Genomic DNA, 20953 nt, shown 5'->3' with positions numbered 1-20953 from the left:
AGTGGGAGCCAGCTATCCTGGAGTGAGGTGGACCCTACACCCGGGGTTGGGAGAGTGTCAGGGTTGGAACCTTAGCCGTAAACCAAACCTGGAGCAAGTCTCTCTATCGCTGCCTCTTTTTACTCATCTGTGAGATGGAGTGTGAGTAGCATCTACTCTGCATAATTCACATGGCTCCTATAAGATTCAAAATCAGATAATATTTCCACGATGCAAATGTCACACACCGTTCTGGATCCTCTAATCTTTTAATTCTCCTAACAACTCTCTGCGGTACTGTCCCTGCTTCACAGAGGAGAAAATTGAGTCACACAAGGAAAATCACAACAGCAAGTGGCAGAACTATATTCAAACCTAGGTAAGTAGCCTGGCTCTCAAGTTAGGTGCTATCAGCCATAGCCTCATCCTTTCAAAGTGTGACAGTTGGTAAACTGCACCCCCTCCTTAGCAGTACAGCTTGAACTGGCCCGGTGGGGGAAAGATGAGCCAAGAGAGAGGTGTTACTGTGCAACCCTAGACACAGGTGAGACGGTGGGAGGGCGGGAGTCAGGGGCAAGATCTGCAGACTCCTTAGGGTCGCTCTTCCTGGGAGCAGGATTCCAGAATTCAGAGGACTGGGAGAGGGGGACGAATTCCTCCTGTTCCTCGCCTAGCACCAGCTCATTTTAATACAGGTGCCAGGGGCTTCGGCCCTTGTCGCAGATGAGGGGTGGGTGGAGCGGGAGACACTCCCTTTCCGATGCTGATGACTGTGGTTGTGTCTCCTAGAGGGGTGGGGGGTGCTAAGCCTTCCGCATCACTCGTTCGGGAACAAATTGCTGTTTTGGCCCCGGCGGTTCCTCTGGGCGCGGGCGGTAGCCGCGCTCGCTGGCAAATCGTGGGAGGAAGGAGGAGCGGCGCTGGCAGCGCGAGGCTGGGGGGACCGACGCAGCGCGGGAGGCCGGCGAGAGACTGCGGCCCGGGGCCGGGCTGCGCACCGCCCAGTGTCGGCCCCTCCTCCCACCCCCTGGCTGGATGGGAGGGTCCCTCAGCCACCGCACACCCTTCAGCGCAGAGCCTAGGGCTCTTGGACTGAAGGCGCTGGGGCAGAGGAGACATGGTCCTCTCACTCCCCCCTCGCAAGGACCCACTAACACAGGGCTAGGAAGTTTCCCCCAGCGTCTGACGGCTACCGTACCTGTATTTGCAACCTGACCCTTCATCGCAGCCTGGAAGCGGCAATGGGTGACCGAAAGAAATGTAGAGGCAAGACAAAGGTTCTGGGGCGCCCCCATCCCCACACACCTGTTTTCCACTCCCTACCCCCTCCACCTCCCGATCAGACATGAAGAGCGTCTAAATCTTATTTCCAGGACTGCCCACCCTCCAATTCCCTGACAGCTCCAGTCAGCCGCCGCTTCAGGCTGAGATGCGCTTAGTGACAGATTGATCCATTCTCCGGAGAGTCAAGTAGAGGCTAAGAAAGACGCGGATGCCCAGAAGCTGTTTAGACCCCCTCCACCAAACCTCCTTTCAGACTTCCCCTGCCCCACAGCTTCCGCCAACCACCGGTCTTCACCACCTCCGCCTGCTGGCCCAGCCCCCTTTCCCATTACATTTTTCCTAAGGGAAAAGCTTCTTCTAAAACAAGCAACCCCCGCTCAGCCCCCGCCTGAGCTCTCCCCAGGTCCCTCCGGGGGAGGAGAGGCTGCCAGGCTCTCTGAGCACCCCCTTGCTGCAGAGAAAGACGCCTCGCCCCTGCGGCTGAGTCAGCCCGAGCGGGACCAGGCGCTTGCCCGTCGTTCTCCGAAGGGCGGGCGGGGCGGCTTGGGGTGGCCCGGGCGGCCCGCTTGGAGCGGGTAGGGAGGGAGGGCGCCGCCTCCCAGGCCCCCACGAGGTCCCGAGGGGAGGGGGATCCCTCGGCGGGAGGCCTGTCCCTTTAAGGAGGCGGCCCTGCCTGGGTGTGCCCCGTCTCCATGGTTACCCCGGTGCTGGCGGCGGGCGCAGGAGGGAAGGAGGGCGGCTGCCGCTTCTCCCCGACAGACGGAGGGAGCTGCGGGGATCCGGTGCGGAGCGGAGCCCGAGCGGGAGCCGAACCGCAGCCGAAACGGGAGCCGCTGCTGCAGCCGCCGCAAGTGGAAGGTTCCGAGAGCACAGCGCGAGCGGAGCCGCGAGTCCAGGATTCGTGGGCTGCCAGGGCGCGAGTAGCTGCGCGCCATGCTCCGGGCCCCGACGGCGGGGACGCCCCCTTACGCGCGGGCGGCTGGCAGGACCTGCGAGCCCGGGGTGGGCATCGCCCCCCGACGGCTGCGCTAGGGGGCGCGGGGCCCGGCGGGGGGCGGCCGACTTGGGCGCCCTCCCCCGGCGCTGAGCCCCCGCGCCCCGGAGGGATGGGGCGGGCGGCCTTGGCCGCCTAAGATGCCGGCCATGCGGGGACTCCTGGCGCCGCAGAACACCTTCCTGGACACCATCGCCACGCGCTTCGACGGCACGCGTGAGTCCCGACCCTCGTCCCACTGGCTTCCGGACCAGCTGTCCCTAGCCAGGGTTCCCTCTAGTCTGGTACCCTGCAATCTCAGACTGGAGCCCTCCTGCTTTCGCCTTCCCTTCCCCGAGCCCCACTTTAAGCTGGGACCACCGTCTCCTTTCAGATGCCGTTTCGGAAAAATTGAAAGTCAGCGCTGCCCCAGGCCAGGCGAAATGACTAGAACTCTCAGTCTGGGAGCCGGGCATGCTGTCTGTGCCTGGGGGAGCGAACCCGGAGCTACTTAATCTAATTTATCCCATCCCTGCGTCTGGCGCTGTCCCATCGACTACCCTCGAACTGGCAGGTTGGGGAGTGAGGGAAGGAAGCGTCAAGAGTCAGCCCAGAGGCTTAAAAAAATGGTTTAGAAAAGAGGTTTGCAAACCAAAATAGAGTAAACCGGGCCCCGGAGAGCGCTGTTGGTTCAAGCTCACCTCACCGCCTAAACCCACTGAGCCCGTCTATCCCCAGATAGTCAGGTTTGGGGACTCCCACCAAGACTGGGGAAGTTTGGAGAAGGCAACCAGAGTTCTGAATTATGGTTTTCTATGAGCTCTGAGCTCTGGAAAGTCGTGAAAGCTCCCTTCCTCCTCCCCCTCCCTCAAACTACCCCCCTTCCCCCAGAGGGGCTTCCCAGCCCTCTACCTCAGTCTGGCTCCTCATAGTGGGTGGAAACCCCTCTCTGAGGACCCCTTCAAGCTTCTCCTTCTGCTTTGCCTGCACTTGGCTCCCGTAGCCTGCTGATTCAGCGCCCCCATCCCGCAGTAGTTCCTGGCTCCAGGCTGCCAGAGCTCAACTACCATCCTTACACCCCCATTGTGGATCACCTTCACTAACTTCCGAGCCAGGTCAGGCAGCTGGGGCTCAGGCAGAGTGCAGAATAGATGATGGCCTGAATCCCTCTCCCAGCTAGTCTCAATGGGAGGAGCCAAATAGCCAACCTGAGTATCTGGCAGGTGAATGAACCTGGCAGAGGCTGGGGTGGGGCTGAGGCTGTCCTAGAACTGGTCCTGCAGTTCTCCTTTAGACATCCACAGTCCCACTCTTTACCCCAAGCTGCTCAGCTCACACTTCAGAGAGCAGAGCATCCACACAGGGCTGCGTTCACCAACCTCAGGGCTCAGGTATGCCGATTCTCAAATACACTTATACACACGGTGCTAAGAATGGGTCCTTGCAGGGCACAGACACACAGGTGACACTCTAATTCCAGTTCATAAACAGCTCCTGTCCTAACCCTCACCCAGCCCCCCAGCCCAAACACTCACAGGCAGGATTCCCAAGTTTTGTCACACCCCGCCTTTGATAGCAGGCAGTGTTAAAGGAGGGGCAGTAGACCTTGTGTCCCTTCACCACACACCCTCTCTGAGAAGTGCTCTCTTGCAGATAGTAACTTCGTGCTGGGCAATGCCCAGGTGGCGGGGCTCTTCCCCGTGGTCTACTGCTCTGATGGCTTCTGTGACCTCACGGGTTTCTCCCGGGCTGAGGTCATGCAGCGGGGCTGCGCCTGCTCCTTCCTCTATGGGCCAGACACAAGTGAGCTCGTCCGCCAACAGATTCGCAAGGCCCTGGATGAGCACAAGGAGTTCAAGGCTGAGCTGATCTTGTACCGGAAGAGCGGTGAGGGGCCATCTGGCCAGCCTGCCTTACTTTCTTGGTCTCACCCAGCCTTACCCACCCCATCCACAGTCCCTCCTTTCCACTCCCATCTTCATCTCCCCATCTCATCCTACCTTCCCACATTCCCATCTCCTTTTTCTCCACCTTTCTTCGGTCCTCATCGCAATCTCAGCCGGTCCTCTATTTCCCATCTTGGCTTTCCCACCCCAGCAGAAGAATTTGCCCATCTTACTTAGCAGGACAGATCTCTGAACACACGTGTCTGAATGTCAGCTCTGCTCTCCCTTGCCCTCCCTCGCCCTGTTCGGTCGAGCCTAAGTGTCCTAAGTGGATCTGGCTTGTGCCTTAACTAAGGGGTGTCAATGGCCCCTCTGTCGTCTTGGGCAGCTTAGAGAATGGGAGCTGAACTGTGTCTTCATGCCCAGGGCTCCCGTTCTGGTGTCTTCTGGATGTGATACCCATAAAGAATGAGAAAGGGGAGGTGGCCCTCTTCCTGGTCTCTCACAAGGACATCAGTGAAACCAAGAACCGAGGGGGGCCTGACAACTGGAAGGAGTCAGGTGGGTGCCCAGGGGCCACTGATTTGGCTGCTCTGCCTGGTGTGTTGGGTACCTCAGCCTGGGTGGGGCCATGGCACCCAGTGTGGGCTTGTGGGCCCCCCACCCTACCCACACCCACTGACTCCCGCTCTGCTGGCTGAGAAGCCTGTGGCTCTCTCATCTCTGCAGGCCCAGGTGGGAAAGCTTGCTAAGACACAGTTGGAGTATTGGGTTTTTTTTAAAGATTTTTTTTGGCTCAGGCCATCTTTAAAGTCTTCATTGAGTTTGTTAAACATTGCTTCTGTTTGATGTTTTGGTTTTTTGGCTGTCAAGCACATGGGATCTTAGTTCCCTGACCAGGGATCGAACCCATACCCTTTGCATTGGAGGGCAAAGTCTTAACCATTGGGCCACCAGGGAAGTCCCCAAAGTGGGAGTTTTGAAGTCAACTTTACTAAGAAACTGAAAAAAACACATTCCACTAGTGTCCATGAAGTACCATTTTCCCACTGATCAGTGAGGCCCGCCTGGTTCCTTTTCGTCATACAAAACTGTCTGGGGAGCCCTCGCCAAAACCCTCCTTTAAGTCCTTGTGTTCTTTCCCCACTTGCATCCTCTCAGGGCCTGGGAGTGGCCTTTGGACAGCTCACAGAGCTGTTATCGGAAGCTGCCCCAAGGCCTCTTCATCATTTGCTAATGCTGGGATACTCTTCCATCCCCCAGCCGTGGGCTGCAGCGACTCTGCCCCATGGCCTCCTGCTAGCTCGGCACTCACCCACTCTGGGAACCACCTCCCCACTCCTCTCTCAGGCTTTTCCTAGTGGAGATCCTCTCCTGCCTTGCCCTGGTCCAAACCTTCTCCTAGGAGAAGGCACTGGGAGGAGGGTCCATATGTACCCTCAGCACTGCCAGTTGCTGGGGTTGTTGGCAAATGACTCTAGGAAGTGAGAAACACTGAGCCCCAGCTCTGAATAGTCTAACTAGTCAATGAGCCAGTCCATGGGCCAGCACCAGGTGTCCTACCCCCACACCCCAGGGCTAAGTGTGTGAGTGTCCTCCCCGTCCTTCTCTCCAGCCCTTCTTCCTTCGCAGGTGGTGGCCGACGCCGATATGGCCGGGCTGGATCCAAAGGTTTCAATGCCAACCGGCGGCGGAGCCGGGCTGTGCTCTACCACCTGTCTGGGCACCTGCAGAAGCAGCCCAAGGGCAAGCACAAGCTCAATAAGGTGGATTGCTTGCTAGGGTGTGTGTGTGGGGGGCTGTGCTGGGGGGACCGGCTGAGGAGATAGAGAAGGGGAATGGAGCCTACCACAGAGAGACTGCTCAGGGGGCCACTCAGGCTCCACTAGCATTTCGGGAGTTGTGGCGAGAATGTCACCTGTCTGAGCTGTCAAAGATAAAAGGAGGAGTTTGGACCCTGGAGTCAGATGGCCCTTGACTCAGTCTTGACTCCTCTGCTAAGCAGCTGTGTGACCTCAGCTGAGTCACTGGAGCTCCCCAATGCTCGGTCTTCTGATCTATAACCAGGGGGCTCTAAAACCTGTGTCAGAGGTGGTTTTGAGAATGCAGGGAGAGAAAGGAGGCCAGACCCTATCCAAACTCAGCCTGTTCAATGTCCTGTCCTCCCTGCCTGGACCTGCCCTGCCTCTCATTAGGGGGTGTTTGGGGAGAAGCCAAATCTGCCTGAGTACAAGGTAGCCGCCATCCGGAAGTCACCCTTCATCCTGCTGCACTGCGGGGCGCTGAGGGCCACTTGGGATGGCTTCATCCTGCTGGCCACCCTCTACGTGGCTGTCACCGTGCCCTACAGCGTGTGCGTGAGCACAGCCCGGGAGCCCAGCGCCGCCCGCGGCCCCCCCAGTGTCTGCGACCTGGCCGTGGAGGTCCTCTTCATTCTCGGTATGTGCAGTCTGTGCCTCCCACCCCTGGTGACCCCCGGGCTTTGATGGGAATAGTCTGCATGGCTTCCACTGCCCCCCGGTGGCCCCCTGGCCCTCCCTTTGTTTATGACCCGTGGCCTTTGAAATAGGACCTAGGTTCCATATGTCTCCACTGCTAATGGGTCACTGGACCGCAACCTAGTCATAGCCTCTCCAAGCCTGTTTCTCCCACCATCAAATAGGCATGACAGTACCTACCCTTTGCAGTTACTGTGAAAACTAAGATAATGCATTTGAAGGGCCCAGGCCAGTGTCACATACTGAGCCAGGGGCCCAGAAAAATGTGGCTCCTCCCCAACCCACGCTGAGTCCCGCCCTGACTTCCCACAGACATTGTGCTGAATTTCCGCACCACGTTCGTGTCCAAGTCGGGCCAGGTGGTGTTTGCCCCCAAGTCCATCTGCCTGCACTACGTCACCACGTGGTTCCTGCTGGATGTCATCGCAGCGCTGCCCTTCGACCTGCTGCACGCCTTCAAGGTCAATGTGGTGAGTGCGGTTGGGCTGGGTGGGCCCGTGGGCGGGATGGGACAGGCCGGCCCTGGGGTGACCGCCCCGCCTCCCCCCACCTCAGTACTTCGGGGCGCACCTGCTGAAGACGGTGCGACTCCTGCGGCTGCTCCGCCTGCTCCCTCGGCTGGACCGCTACTCGCAGTACAGCGCCGTGGTGCTGACCCTGCTCATGGCCGTGTTCGCCCTGCTTGCCCACTGGGTGGCCTGCGTCTGGTTCTACATCGGCCAGCGGGAAATTGAGAGCAGCGCCTCGGAGCTGCCCGAGATCGGTACTGGAGGCTGCTTGCGTGTGTGTGTGTGTGTGTGTGTGTGTGTGTAAACATGTGCCCAAGGAATCTGTTCACTCAAGGGTGTGTGTGTCAGGGAAATGTGAGTTCAAGTGTGTGTCATGGGACATCTGTGAGCTGATACAAGGTGTCAGATGTGTGCAGGCCTGCGTGTGTACATGCTCACAGCTGTGTGTCAGGGGCGTGTGTGCAAGTAGGTGTGTGTTTGTGAGGAAGAGACGGGGGCTGATGTGTGTGTGCAGAGGGGAGTGTCACAGAGCTGCTTCCTCAAGACAGGCCGGCTCTCCAGCAGCCCCTTATTGTGGAAAAAGCCTGGTAGGCTGCCTGGGAGAGGCTGTTCACCCATCGTGGCCTCCTCGTGGTCAAGCCTGTGGCACTTGCTTCTATTCCCTGCCCACCTGGGAAGCCCACCTCTCTTAGGAGACCCCTCTCCCATGGTCTCCCATGGTCTCCCATGGTCAGGGGCTCCTCCCATGCCTGGCACTTTCCCGCCAATCTCTTGGAAACTCATTCCCCACCACCTTGGCTCCTAGGGCCCCTTCCCCGCTCTTTTCACCTCCAGCAGCACGTTTTCTCATCCGTGTCAGCCTCTGCGGCCTGAAATGCAGCCTTTCCCTGCACCCCACCCGTGTCTTCACTCTCCTTCATTTCACCTCCACGCTCACAGCTCCTCCCTCTGCTTACCTCCCACTCACAACTTAACTCCTGCCAGGAGGGCTTCCACCCCCACCGCTCAACCCAAAATGTCACCCTGCAGGTCACAGCGACCTTCTGGGACCAAACCCTTATTCCCTTGAAGTCCCCAGAGCACCTGACCCTGCCAGCCACCTTTCTGCCCCAGGATGAGGCCTCCTCCTGCCCCAGACTTTCCTCAGACCCCTCTTCCCCCCGCCCTGCTCTCCCTGGGCAACTCCACTGGCACCACTGCATGAACATCTCAGCTTCCATCCTCTCTCTCTGTCTTCAAACCATTCTGTTCCAAAATTGAACACACCTCTTCCACCCACGCCCTCCAGCCCTCCAGCAACTTCCTGGTAACTGGCCTTTAGCCCCCGTTTCCAATCAGTGGGCGAGAGGCCAGCTGCTCGGATGCCCCCCCATGACTACCTGCTCCTTGGTGGGGTCAATCACCCGGAGTCCAGGTTGGCCTTAGACACGTGCTCTGATCAGTTCCCGGGGATGAGGAGACTTCTGAGAATCCTCCCCCGTTCACCAAGCCCACGGAGGCTGGTGTGTAGCCCAGAGGCCCACTTGGATATTCCCCAAAGCTCTAGTTGCTGAGCACAGGAACTAGAATGTTCCAGACAGTGTCAGCTCCTTGGCACCTGCCCTTCCCAGAGGGAGACTGTGGTGGAGGCACCTCTGGGGTCAGAGGATTGGGAGATGGATAATGGTGACGCAAGCCCTGACCCCAAAGTCGTGTATGTGTGCATTAGCCTCAGTTGTGTCTGACTCTTTGTGACCCCATGGACTTTAGCCTGCCAGGCTCCTCTGTCCGTGAAATTCTCCAGTCAAGAATACTGGAGTGGGTTGCCATTTCCTACTCCAAGGGATCTTCCCCACCCAAGGATCGAGCCCAAGTCTCTTGAGATTCCTGCAAATCCCTGAGGTCAGTTGCCTTCCCCAGCAGGATCCAGACACCTGAGTCTTGTGTCCATGTGGCTTCTCCATTCTGACCACCTCACAGGGGTTGCTGAGCTGACATAAAGAGCACCTTTGGTTCCCAGAGGAGCTCTGAGCCCCTCCATGGAGAGCATGGGGGTTGTAGGAGGCTGTCTGACTGTTTTGCAGATCACACCTTGAACCCTAAGTTCCAGAGAGTTTTTCTATTTGGGGCTGGTACTAGTTCACATTAGGAACTTCCCTGTAGCTCAAACGGTAAAGAATTTGCCTGCAGTTCAGGGGACTCGGGTTCGATCCCTGGGTTAGGAATCCTCTGGAGAAGGGAATGGCAACCCACTCCAGTATTCTTGCCTGGAGAATCCCATGGACAGAGAAGACTAGCAGGCTACAAGTCTGTGGGGTCGCAAAGAGTCGGACATGACTGAGCAACTAATACACACACTAGTTCACTTTGGGCGAATTTCCAAGTCCTTCACATTTTCATCTGCCCGTTCCTTCTCAAGGGAAACTACCCTTAACTGGGTGGGAGCTACACCCAGACCTGGTAGAGATGTCCGTTGAAGAGAGAGTGGCGCCCCCTGCTGGTCCAGCTCTGTCTGGTGGGAGGTACCTTCCCTCCACCTACTTGCCTTGGGTCTGGGCAGCTGCACTGCCCCGGGTGTGGACACAGAGTTCCGACCCCAGAGTCCCATTAGCCCAGTGGAAATGGGCTGGATTTTTCAAGAGATGGTGCTTAATACTGAGGGAGGTCGTTTGGGGACATTTCTCAGTATGAATACCATCAGCCTCCAGAACAGCCTCTGCAGTTCAGCCTCCACGTGCAGAGGCAGTATCCCACCACCAGCATCAGAGGCTGCGGATGCCCCAGGACCAAGACTTAGTGAGGAGGGGCTCCTCCCTTCATCCGCTCCTTCTCCTGCCTCCGGCCCCCTCCCCTCCCCTCCTAATAATGACTGAAGAGCTCTGGGCGCGTCCCTGTGTTCTCACATCTCAAATGGCAGGAGGCGAGTCCTCACCTCAGCTCAGGGTTTCACATATGCCCCCAACTCCCCAGCGTGGACCCCGCATTCTAGCTAAGCTAAGCTACTTGTCTGTATTTGTCGCCAGTTCTAGGTTAGTCCAGGCCTTTCCCTAGATCAGGAATGACCCCGTCTCAGTTTCTTTATCTCAAAACCACCCATCCTCTGAGGCCAAGCACCAGTGCCCCCTCTTTCAGGAAGTCATCTAACTCTGGCCCATTGCACATGGGTTTGAGCCCCACCCCAGGGCCCTCAGGTGCTGGGTACATTTTTCCCCTGCAGGAAGCTCCTGGAGGTCCCCCGGCTCCTGGCACACGTGTGAGGTTACTGAATGGAGGGCTGGGGATGAGAGGAGGGGTGTGAGGACCACAGGGGTCTGCGTGTGTGGTGTTAGGGTGAGTGTGGACTAGGGGACTGGGGAGGGGCATGTAGAAAGGTGGGTCCAACTGCAGCCTGTGATCCTGAGCCCACCCTCTGGACCTCTGTGCTAGAGCTGCCCTCTCTCTCTGGCTCTCCGTGGCCCCCACCTCTGCCAGGACTCTTGGGACCTCTGTGGACCCTGGGGACCTTCATCTAACACCTTAGAATTCCCACATCCCTCCAGCTGGACTGAGTGACTTTGGGCAGCTGTGGGCTCCTGAGAGACCCCAGTACACAGTCCCACTCCCTCTAAGGTCTGACCAGAGAATGTGGGGTTGATGGGGAGACTGGGGCGATCTTCATTCCCCTCCCAGTGTCCCTGGCTGGCTTGTGTCTGTGCGTGTGCAGAGCCTCTGTGTTCACTTACCTGTGTGCTCACGTCCACGCAGGTGTGTCCCTCTGCTACCTGGGTGTCCGTGTGCGAGCACCTGTGCGTCCTTATCTCTCTCCCAAGTGTGCACAGGCATGGCTGTGCTCCTGGGACTGTGCTCACACATGTGTGTCCTTGTCCTCTTGACTGTGTGGAGCACAGCTATAGCCTTAATGGGGTGTAGGCACACATCGTTTCGCCGTGCCCGAGAACATGTGCATGAGGTTGGGTGGTGTGTGCGGCTGTGGGGCAGGATGGGACTGAATGGAGGACGGCTTTCCCGAGCTCAGAGAAAAAGTGAGAGGGACCGGGCAGAGGAGGGGGCCCTGGGAGTGAGCCCGTGGCTGGTACAGTGAGCCTGCCAGCCCCTGTGCCCCCTCCAGCTGGACTCACTGCCTGGGTTTAGTGCCACCATGGGGAGGAGGGTGCAGCGCTCCTCACTGCAGCCTCGGCACCCAGAGACACGGTCCGGGGAGATGACAGTCTCGTCCTCATGGGCTTGTCTTGGTGAGGGTCAGGGGAGGATGGGGTGTGCAGGGCTGGTGGAGGAGGGACACACCTGGCAAGAAGTCATGAGGGTGGATCTGCAGCCACGTGCCCCCTCACCCAGGGGAAGCAGCGGGCACACCTCTGCTCCTAGTGCAGCAGTGCCATCCTGCCCTCTCCCCAGGCTGGCTGCAGGAGCTGGCCCGCCGGCTGGAGACCCCCTACTACCTGGTGGGCCGGAGCCCCTCCGCAGGGAACAGCTCGGGCCAGAGTGATAACTGTAGCAGCAGCTTCGGCGAGGCCAACAGGACCGGGCCTGAGCTCCTGGGCGGCCCCTCACTGCGCAGCGCCTACATCACCTCCCTCTACTTCGCGCTCAGCAGCCTCACCAGCGTGGGCTTCGGCAACGTGTCGGCCAACACGGACACGGAGAAGATCTTCTCCATCTGCACCATGCTCATCGGCGGTGAGGCCTGACCTGCTTCCGGTCCAGGGCCCCCTCCCAGACTCATGACCTCCGCCGGGCCCCGGCCTCCCCACCCCCCGCAGGGTCCCCAGGTCCTTCTCCGAGGTGCGTCTGCCTTAGAGGAACAAGGAACCCGAGGCCAGGGCCGGGAGAGGCCACATGGCAGCCGGGGGCCTCGCCCAGCGTGGGGGCGGAGTGGGAGCTGGGGGGACAGATGTGTCCAGCACGTGGCAGGCCGGGCTGGGCCGGTCCTGGAGGTGACCCCTCTGCCCCCCTCCCCAGCCCTGATGCACGCGGTGGTGTTTGGGAACGTGACGGCCATCATCCAGCGCATGTACGCCCGCCGCTTTCTGTACCACAGCCGCACCCGCGACCTGCGCGACTACATCCGCATCCATCGCATCCCCAAGCCCCTCAAGCAGCGCATGCTCGAGTACTTCCAGGCGACCTGGGCGGTGAACAACGGTATCGACACCACAGAGGTGCGCAGGCCTCCAGGGCCGGCCCTTCCAGCCTCTGCTCCTTCCAGGAGCGGGCTGGAGGGCAAGGGAGGCAGCATTCCTACCTCCGTGCCTCCGCTCTCTCCTGGGGAGACAGCGGGGAGGAGCAGAAGGCAGCCAACCGGCTCGGAGCCCCTCTCCACCATCGTTAGATCTACAGCCCCTGCTCACTGACGTCCAAGCCCAAGGCCTGGTGGAGAAAAGCAGGGCTGCTGGAGGGGAGGGAGGCCGGTCCCTCCCACGCCTTCCCTTGCTCCCCAGGCTCTCCGGGTGGAAAGGGCTGGCGGTAGGCTGCCCCCATTCTCCACTCTGACCTTCCCCACCTGGTGCCACCCGCAGCTGCTGCAGAGCCTCCCAGACGAGCTCCGCGCTGACATTGCCATGCATCTGCACAAGGAGGTCCTGCAGCTGCCCCTGTTCGAGGCGGCCAGCCGGGGCTGCCTGCGGGCGCTGTCCCTGGCCCTGCGGCCCGCCTTCTGCACACCGGGCGAGTACCTCATTCATCAGGGCGACGCCCTCCAGGCCCTCTACTTCGTCTGCTCCGGCTCCATGGAGGTGCTCAAGGGTGGCACCGTGCTGGCCATCCTAGGTTTGTGAGGGCAGAATGGAGGATGCCAGGGCTGGGGAGCAGGGCGGGTGGAACCAGGGCCCCTTCTGTAGAGAGAAGATGTGGGCAAGGCCACCAGGGAGAAGCAGCGGGGCGGGGGTGGGGGGGGGGTGGGGGTGGGGCCGGTAGCAGCCACAGAGCCCTGGGCAAAGCTCAGAGCGGACCCAGTGACCACCAGGGGGCAACACAAGGGAACTCAACTCATGGATTTCGGGAGGCCAGACTGAGAGCAAAGGGCCAGCCGTTGGTCTGTGAGAGGCCGGAGGGAGCACTTCCTGTCAAGGGGGAAAATCAAATGCTAAAGATGCAAGCGCTGGAAAGTGTTCAGGCAGGAAAAAGGGAGGCATGAACGCTATTTTTTTTTCTTTTTATTGAAGTGTAGTTGATTTACAATGTGTTAATTTCTGCTTTATGGTAAAGTGATTCAGTTATACATATATATATACAATCTTTTTAATATTCTTTTCCATTATGGTTTATCATAGAATATTGAATATACTCCCTTCGCTACACAGCAGGACCTTGTTGTTTATCTATTCTATATATAATAGATTGCATCTGCTGATCCCAACCTCCCACTCCATCCCTCCCCTAGCTTCCCTCCTCCTTGGCAACCATAAGTCTGTTCTCTATGTCTGTGAGTCTGTTTCTGTTTTGTAGATAAGTTCATTTGTGTCATAGTTTAGATTCCACATATAAGTGATATCATATGGTATTTCTCTGTCTTTCTGACTTACTTCACTTAGTATGATAATCTCTCGTTTCACCCATGTTGTTGCAAATAGCATTATTTCATTCTTTTTTATGGCTGAGCAGTATTCCTATATACATATATACATAAATACATGCTACCTCTTCTTTATCCATTTGTTGGTCAATGTACATCAAGGTTGTTTCTGTGTCTCGACTATTGTAAACAGTAATGCTGTGAACATAGGAGTGCTTGTAGTTTTTTGAATTAGAGTTTTGTCTGGATATTTGCCCAGGAGTGGGATTGTTGGACCACATGGCAACTCTCTTTTTAGTTTTTTGAGGAATCTCCATGCTGTTTTCCATAGTGGCAGCATCAACTTAAATTCCCACCAACAGTGTAGGAGGGTTCCCTTTTCTCTACACCCTCTCCAGCATTTGTTATTTGTAGACTTTTCAATAATGGCCATTCCGACCAGTGTGACGTGGTACTTCATTGTAGTTTTGGTTTGCATTTCTCTAATAAGTAGTGATGTTGAGCATCTTTTCATATGCCTGTTGCCTGTTTGTATGTCTTTGGAGAAATGTCTATTTAGTTCTAATGCCCATTTTTTGATTGGGTTGTTTTTTACTGTGATTGTGGTTGTTGTTGAGTTGTATGAGTTTGTATATTTTGGAAATTAAGCTTGTTGGTCATATCATTTGCAAATATTTTCTCCAAATATATTCCATAGGTTGTCTGTTCATTTTGTTTATGGTCTTCTTTTCTGTGCAAAAGCTTGTATTTGATTAGCTCCATCTGTTTATTTTTGCTTTTATTTCTTTTGCCCTGGGAGACTGACCTAAAAGATTACTAGTACAATTTATATCAGAGAATGTTTTGCCCATGTCCTCTTGTAGGGCTTTTATGGTGCCATGTCTTATGTTTTTGAGCCACTTTGAGTTTATTTTTGTGTATGGTGAGAGGGAGTGTTCTAAGTTCATTGATTTGCATGCAGCTGTCCAACTTTCCCACACCACTTGCTGAAGAGCCTGTTTTTTCTCCATTGTATATTCTTGCCTCCTTTGCGAAGATTAATCGACTGTATGTGTCGGTGTATGCCATTTTTGTTCAAAAACAGGAGATGCTACTTTCTTAGAGCAGGCCTGGGATTGAGATGGATGACACCAGAGCTCAGGCTCCAAATACATTTCCCTTCTTGGCAAAAGAAAAGACTGATCCTTAGATCAGTCCCTTAGATAAGGAGGGAGAGACTGCAATTGTGGAATGGGCGTGGTAACAGTGCTGGCCCCAGGGGTCCTACAGTGGAGCCAGCCCTGCATCCAGGCCCTTACATGCTTCAACTCACACAAACCTCACAAAACCCAGCTGGGAGGAACTATTGCATGGAAGGAGACTGAGACTCTGAGAAGTTAATGAATCAGCAAGCCACTAGGGCTAGAACCTGGTTTGCTGACTCTCAACCTCAGGCTTCAGACATTGTGCTCTTAAGGGCTCTGCTATGGGGAGAGTCATCCCGCAAAAAGGGCTCAATTTCAGGGTGGTGGGCGACACGGGGTTGCAGGCTCCAGGGCTGTGGGGATGCTGTGGTCTCTGTGGGGAACAGAGGGCCTCACATACGGATGGAAGGTGCCCGGACCACAGCCGATCCTCAGGCAGCAGTGCTTGTACACTCCCTGTGGGGACCGCTGATGCTGCCTGGAGAGCCTGGAGTTTGTCACTCACCTGGAGAACCACATGCCCAGCAGCAACCGTGTGTCCATCATTTCCTCGCTAAGGATGGTCTTCCAACAGGAGCAGAAGAAAGAAATACCATGCGAACTGAGAGAGGCATTGTTTACAAGTTTGGCTTCTGGCCCTATGTGCAGGTAATGCCAGGACCCTGAGCAAACGGAATTATGGCCACTCATGGATGGCTGGCAATCCTGGAGAAATTATGAGGAACTGGAGATAAATCAGAAAGGCAAAAAAGCAGATTTTGACAGTTGAAACCTGGTCACTCCAAAGCAACATTGTCCGGTGGATTATTCAGCAGATGGTTTTCAGCTTGGAGCTGAGGAAGAGCGTGGCTGGGAGCTGGCATGGGCCCTGCAGGAATGTCTCTTTGATGCCAGGTGCCAGGTCTCAGAATACCCGTATTTGGTATGAAGACAAATGATGAAGACAGCCTCAAGGATAGCCACTGCCCATGTCCCGGCCTTTGCTTCCAGAATTCCCCAGCACTGGGACTTTTGCCACCTTTGATCCATCCTGTCCCTGCCCATGTGTTCCAGATGAATGGTTTCCTCTGTTGACTTGGCTGCACTGAACACCCTGATGGATGCGTGGCTCCCCAGCCTTCATGATAGCCTGGTTTTCTGCTTTGCCTTCACCCCATCTTCCATTTGCCTCCTTAGTTGAACATGCAGGTGCTTCCTGCCTGCTCCTGGCAGCTAAGGCTCACACATCTCTAGCAGTATCAATTCTGGCCCCTACCTCTGTGTATAAACTAACAGCTAAGCCTGTAAAGTTAATTATGGGGGAGGATGGAGGAAAGACAAAGAGAGGTGAGCTAAGTGATGGTGTGGAGAGGACCTCACACACCTTGATGAGCTGAGCTGGAAGCTCTGGCTGAGGTCAGCTGGAAACTGGTCCCCGAGACCAGTGGCACGGAACTCCATCCTTGGTCCTGTCCTATCTCTTGTTTTTCTCTCCCCTTTTGGATGAAGACAAGAAATACATCCTTATCCTATTTCCAGATGACACACATGAGGAGAGAGAGCTCATTCATCAGATGATCAGACTGAGATCCAAACAGCTCTCAGAAGGAACCAGAAGGATGGCCGGAAGCCAAGAAAATAAGATTTAACGATGATGCGTTCTACACTTAAGTTTGAGCAAAAGTCCGTGAACATTTAGAGGAGGCCTTTAAGCTCAGTGAGTTCTACTGGCAGCGGGAGGCAGCCCACAGCGGGGGTGGCGGCAAGCCATCTTTTTCCTTAAGGATGAGGAAAAGCTGTCTAATCTTGTGAAATGTCTGGCTGTGGGCTGAGCTTCCTTGTGAGGGCCATGAGTGCTCTGCCCAAGCCCCAGTGGCCAGCCATCCCTGTTGGGAATCAGATATAGGGGATTCTTGTTGAGAAGGAAGGGAAGGAAATGAACTTTGACTGACCGTCTACGTGACCAACACTTTATCTACACTAACTTATTTAATCCTCGTGTCCCTGATTGGAGTCATCCTATTTCATTGATTCTAAGTCACATGTCCCCCACCCCACCCCTGCAATTTAACATCTCTGAGATAGCGGTGTGGACTCTAATTGATGCCATTTTACAATTGCTGTCAGCCAGGTGACAGTCTCACTTGGGTGGTGGGGAACCCCTCCGTTGACACCTTTTGGTAAGATGGAGAAAGCACCACAGACTCGGTTCAGGACAGGACCTGCCATATAGCAGAGGCACCAAGGCTCAGGTGCAATAACGTGACCCTCCCTACCCCCAACACACACACAGCACTAACTTGCCGGTTCCAAATACTGGTTCCTAGACAAGCTCCTCCTGAATCACCCACAAGGCTTAAAAACAACTGTGCGGTCTCCAGTAGATATTACAATTCTGTACATAGTGATGGGGCTCCTTCCCTGGGGAGTCTGATAGGTTTAACTTTCCCAGAGGATTCTGATCCACACGCAACCTGGGAACCATTAGACTTAAAATTCGGATGTTTTAGCACAGTGCTTTGATTCCAAAGTTGATTGAGCACCTGGGGCACAGAGCTGTTCTGAGAAGCCAGTGAGGTGGGCAGTGGGGGTCGGCCAGCGTCTGGGTCCCACTGCTCTTGTCCTGGCTCGAGAGACCCCGTCTGGTGGCTGAGGGACAGGGCTTGCTGACCTCTGCTGCCTCTCCTCAGGGAAGGGAGACCTGATTGGCTGTGAGCTGCCCCGGCGTGAGCAGGTGGTCAAGGCCAACGCCGACGTGAAGGGGCTGACGTACTGCGTCCTACAGTGTCTGCAGCTGGCCGGGCTGCATGAGAGCCTGGCTCTGTACCCCGAGTTTGCCCCCCGCTTCAGCCGAGGCCTCCGAGGGGAGCTCAGCTACAACCTGGGTGCTGGTGGAGGCCCTGCCGAGGTGAGGGCGCTGGGTCTGTGCGTGGGAGGGCTGGAGGCCTGGGGAGTTGGACAGAGAGGGGGTCTGCGGGGGGTGCTGTGTGAGCGCATGGCCTGGTGTGAGCACCACATGCATGACGGTTCCACACTCTCCCACCCCTTCACTCCCTCACACTGGCCCTTAGAGCCCAGCCCCACCCTGCTCAGCCGCCTCTCCCGCTCTCCCTGGCCCAGGAGAGTCTGACCAAGTCCACTGGTACCACACAAGCAGGCTGTGAGGCTGCAGGGGAGGAGCGGTGCCTTCGGGTCAGGCCACCTCTGCAGAGAGCCCTGCCGTGACCCAGGACCACTCTGAGGGGCTTTTGAATTTCCCTGCCTTATGTTACTAATTCCAAACCAGTTTTCAGTACCGGGTCCTCCTGGATGGTTCAGTGAGCCTCAGAGACCAAGCAGAGGGACAGTGTGTCCGTGCTTGGCTAGAATTTTGAGGGACAGTGGATGCCTCCAGGGCTGGTGGCTTTGTGATGGCAGCAGGAAAACACCCCTTCCCCCTGCTGAGTCTCCTCCTCAGGAGGTAGGAGACACCCACATCCTGTTTTAACAAAAACAGCTCCTGGCTTCTAGGACCCTGAGACCTGGCGAGGGTAAGTGAGTGGGACATTGGGGGTGCTATCCATGCCAACTCCCTGCCCCTGCTCTCCCCAGGCGGACACCAGCTCCCTGAGTGGCGACAACACCCTCATGTCTACCCTGGAGGAGAAGGAGACAGATGGGGAGCAGGGCCCCGCAGCCTCCCCAGCCCCGGCTGATGAGCCCTCCAGCCCCCTGCTGTCCCCTGGCTGCACCTCCTCGTCCTCGGCTGCCAAGCTCCTATCGCCACGGCGAACTGCGCCCCGGCCCCGGCTGGGTGGCAGAGGGCGGCCAGGCAGGGCAGGGGCTTTGCAGGCTGAGGCCGGCCCCTCAACTCACCCTCGGAGCTTGGAGGGGCTGCGGCTGCCCCCCGTGCCATGGAATGTGCCCCCGGATCTGAGCCCCAGGTGAGCGAGCTCTGGGCCACTGAAGTCAGGCAGAGATAGTGACAAGGCTGGATCCCCAGCCAGGCACATTGCTGCCCTGGATGCCCATCCTTCCATCCTAACCCCTCCCAGCCTCCTCCAGGAAGCCCCCCTTAACTACCCCACCGCCTCACTGCCCCCACTCCACCATTTAGGCCATGTACTGCTCAGAACTCTTGCTGTTTCACATCGCTCAAGCTTGAAACTGCAAGCTCCTAGGAAAAAGGGACCACGTGTTCCACCCTTCTCTTGGGACCCCAAGCCCCTGGCCTAGCTCCAGCTCTTGTAGCTTCTGTGGACAGTGGGGCATCTTGTCCTGTAAAACAAAACACTGCATGGCTGTCTATTGACTGATTTGTTGTCCTGGCACCTGTGTCCACAGGGTTGTAGATGGCATTGAGGACGGCTGTGGCTCTGACCAGCCCAAGTTCTCCTTCCGTGTGAGGCAGTCTGGCCCAGAATGTAGCAGCAGCCCTTCTCCTGGACCAGGTACTGGGGCTCAGTCCGTGGGGAGGCTGGCAGAGCAGGCCCCTTACCCTGGGGGCCTCTGAGAAACTGGCAGGGCACAGACTTTGGATGCCTTCTTGCCCTCACCCATCTGCATGGTTTGGGCGGGGGAGTTTGGTGGGTAAGACCAGCACCTTAGTGTTGGAAGGTAGCTGAAATGGAGCTTAGATCTCTGCTGCAAGCTTCCCATCTGTAAAAAGGCGATTGTGCATGTTAAATGAGATAATGTTGCTAAAACCCTTAGAAGTGTCTGGCCCACTGGGGGAAATACAGGGCTGGGGAAGCAGAGTTGAAAATGGCCCCTGGGCAGGCCCGGCAGCCCTGAGAGTGTCCCCAAGCCTGGAAGACAGAACAAGAGACAGTCACGAAGGCAGCTTCCCGAGGGGGAAGCACGAGTCAGTGTGCCCGAGGCCCCCTGGCGGTTTGCACTGGATTCAGCAGCTCGGGCAAGGTTACAAATGGCTGTTCCTGGCGGCAGGCCTGGCCAGGCCAGTGTGGTCTGTGCTAACTAGGCAGAGGCCTGGACCCCACGCTGTCTTCATTTACCAGCCCTGGCTGGTAACCCCATCCTACTGTCCACAGAGAACGGCCTGCTCACTGTCCCCCTTGGGCCCAGCGAGGTGAGGAACACAGACACGCTGGACAAGCTTCGGCAGGCGGTGGGTGAGGGGCAAGGTGGGGTGTGCCTGCTGTTGGGAGGTCCCGACTCCACTCTGACCTGCCCACCCTCCCCGCAGGTGATGGAGCTGTCTGAGCAGGTGCTGCAGATGCGGGAGGGACTGCAGTCCCTTCGCCAGGCTGTGCAGCTGGTCCTGGCACCCCATGGGGAGGGCCCCTGCCCTCGGGCATCAGGAGAGGGGCCCTGCCGGGCTGGTGCCTCTGGGCTACTGCAGCCCCTGTGTGTGGACACTGGGACATCCTCCTACTGCCTACAGCCCTCGGCTGGCTCTGTCTTGAGTGGGACCTGGCCCCACCCTCGTCCAGGGCCCCCTCCCCTCGTGGCTCCCTGGCCCTGGGGCCCCCCTGCATCTCAGAGCTCACCATGGCCTCGAGCCACTGCTTTTTGGACCTCCACCTCTGACTCGGAGCCCCCAGGCTCAGGAGAACTCTGCCCTGAGCCCAGCACCCCTGGCTCGCCGCCTCCTGAGGAAGGGGCTAGGACTGGGCCCCCGGAGCCAGTGAACCAGGCTGAGGCTGCCAGCACCGGAGAGCCCCCACCAGCTTCGGGGGGCCACGCCTTGCCCTGGGAACCCCATAGCTTGGAGATGGTGCTTATTGGCTGCCACGGCTCTGGCACGGTCCAGTGGACCCAGGAAGAAGGCACAGGGGTCTGACCACCAACCCCAGAACTCAAGTGTTGCCAGACCTGCTTCCGTCTGCTGCTCTGCCCAAGCTCAGGGTGGAGGGGACAGCCAACCCCCGCCCCCCGGGGACTCCATGCTGCCTGCGGACTCAGGGCAGGGAGCTAGACAGCAAACGAAGGCCTGGCCCCGGACTCACAGGGGGGGTGAGAACTTCAGGGGCAGGCCCCAGCCCAGGAATCTCTGGGCTCCTACTTCTGGGGCCCTCGCTCCCTTCGGCCTGCTCCTCTGACCACCTTGTCTCCCTCTGCAGGCTGGGGGACAGTGGCCCGAGGCCCAGGAGGGGTTCTGCTATCCCCTGCATGTGCCCCTGCCTCAACTGTCACCATGTTTTTTATATTAAAAAGAGAATAAAGAAACTA

General features: G+C 57.2%; 2 protein-coding genes across 8 annotated transcripts in view; both read left to right on the top strand.

Moving 5' to 3' along the window:
• LOC122682197 (tubulin alpha-1C chain-like) overlaps window positions 1–20953 on the top strand; it is a 1110822-nt gene that overhangs the window by 253001 nt on the left and 836868 nt on the right. The gene's annotated exons all lie outside the window — the stretch shown is intronic.
• KCNH3 (potassium voltage-gated channel subfamily H member 3) lies at window positions 1754–20953 on the top strand. Of its 7 annotated transcripts, none has more exons than XM_043884553.1 (15): window positions 1754–2473; window positions 3894–4123; window positions 4549–4683; window positions 5755–5888; window positions 6318–6561; window positions 6933–7090; window positions 7176–7383; window positions 11504–11785; window positions 12068–12267; window positions 12625–12874; window positions 17473–17690; window positions 18374–18705; window positions 19106–19212; window positions 19780–19889; window positions 19968–20953. In XM_043884553.1, the coding sequence occupies exons 2-15, from the start codon at window positions 3994–3996 to the stop codon at window positions 20562–20564; spliced, it is 3105 nt and encodes a 1034-aa protein (XP_043740488.1). In that variant the 5' UTR covers window positions 1754–2473; window positions 3894–3993; the 3' UTR covers window positions 20565–20953. The 7 variants fall into 7 exon arrangements, with proteins under 7 accessions (XP_043740488.1, XP_043740483.1, XP_043740465.1 ...); XM_043884548.1 differs by having other exon boundaries at window positions 3890–4123; window positions 19813–19850; XM_043884530.1 differs by having other exon boundaries at window positions 3890–4123; window positions 19813–19889.

Source organism: Cervus elaphus, chromosome 3 (genome assembly GCF_910594005.1).
Source record: "Cervus elaphus chromosome 3, mCerEla1.1, whole genome shotgun sequence".
Classification (NCBI taxonomy): Eukaryota; Metazoa; Chordata; class Mammalia; order Artiodactyla; family Cervidae; genus Cervus; species Cervus elaphus.
Note: the sequence above shows the minus strand (reverse complement) of the source record. Positions and strands in the feature narration are given on the sequence as shown.

Coding starts and splice junctions, on each gene's coding strand:
- KCNH3 (XM_043884524.1), top strand. CDS start 2,398: ATGCCGGCCATGCGGGGACTCCTGGCGCCGCAGAACACCTTCCTGGAC. Junction 4,684..5,754: donor TGACAACTGGAAGGAGTCAG/GTGGGTGCCCAG, acceptor CTTCCTTCGCAG/GTGGTGGCCGACGCCGATAT. Junction 19,890..19,967: donor TGGACAAGCTTCGGCAGGCG/GTGGGTGAGGGG, acceptor CCCTCCCCGCAG/GTGATGGAGCTGTCTGAGCA.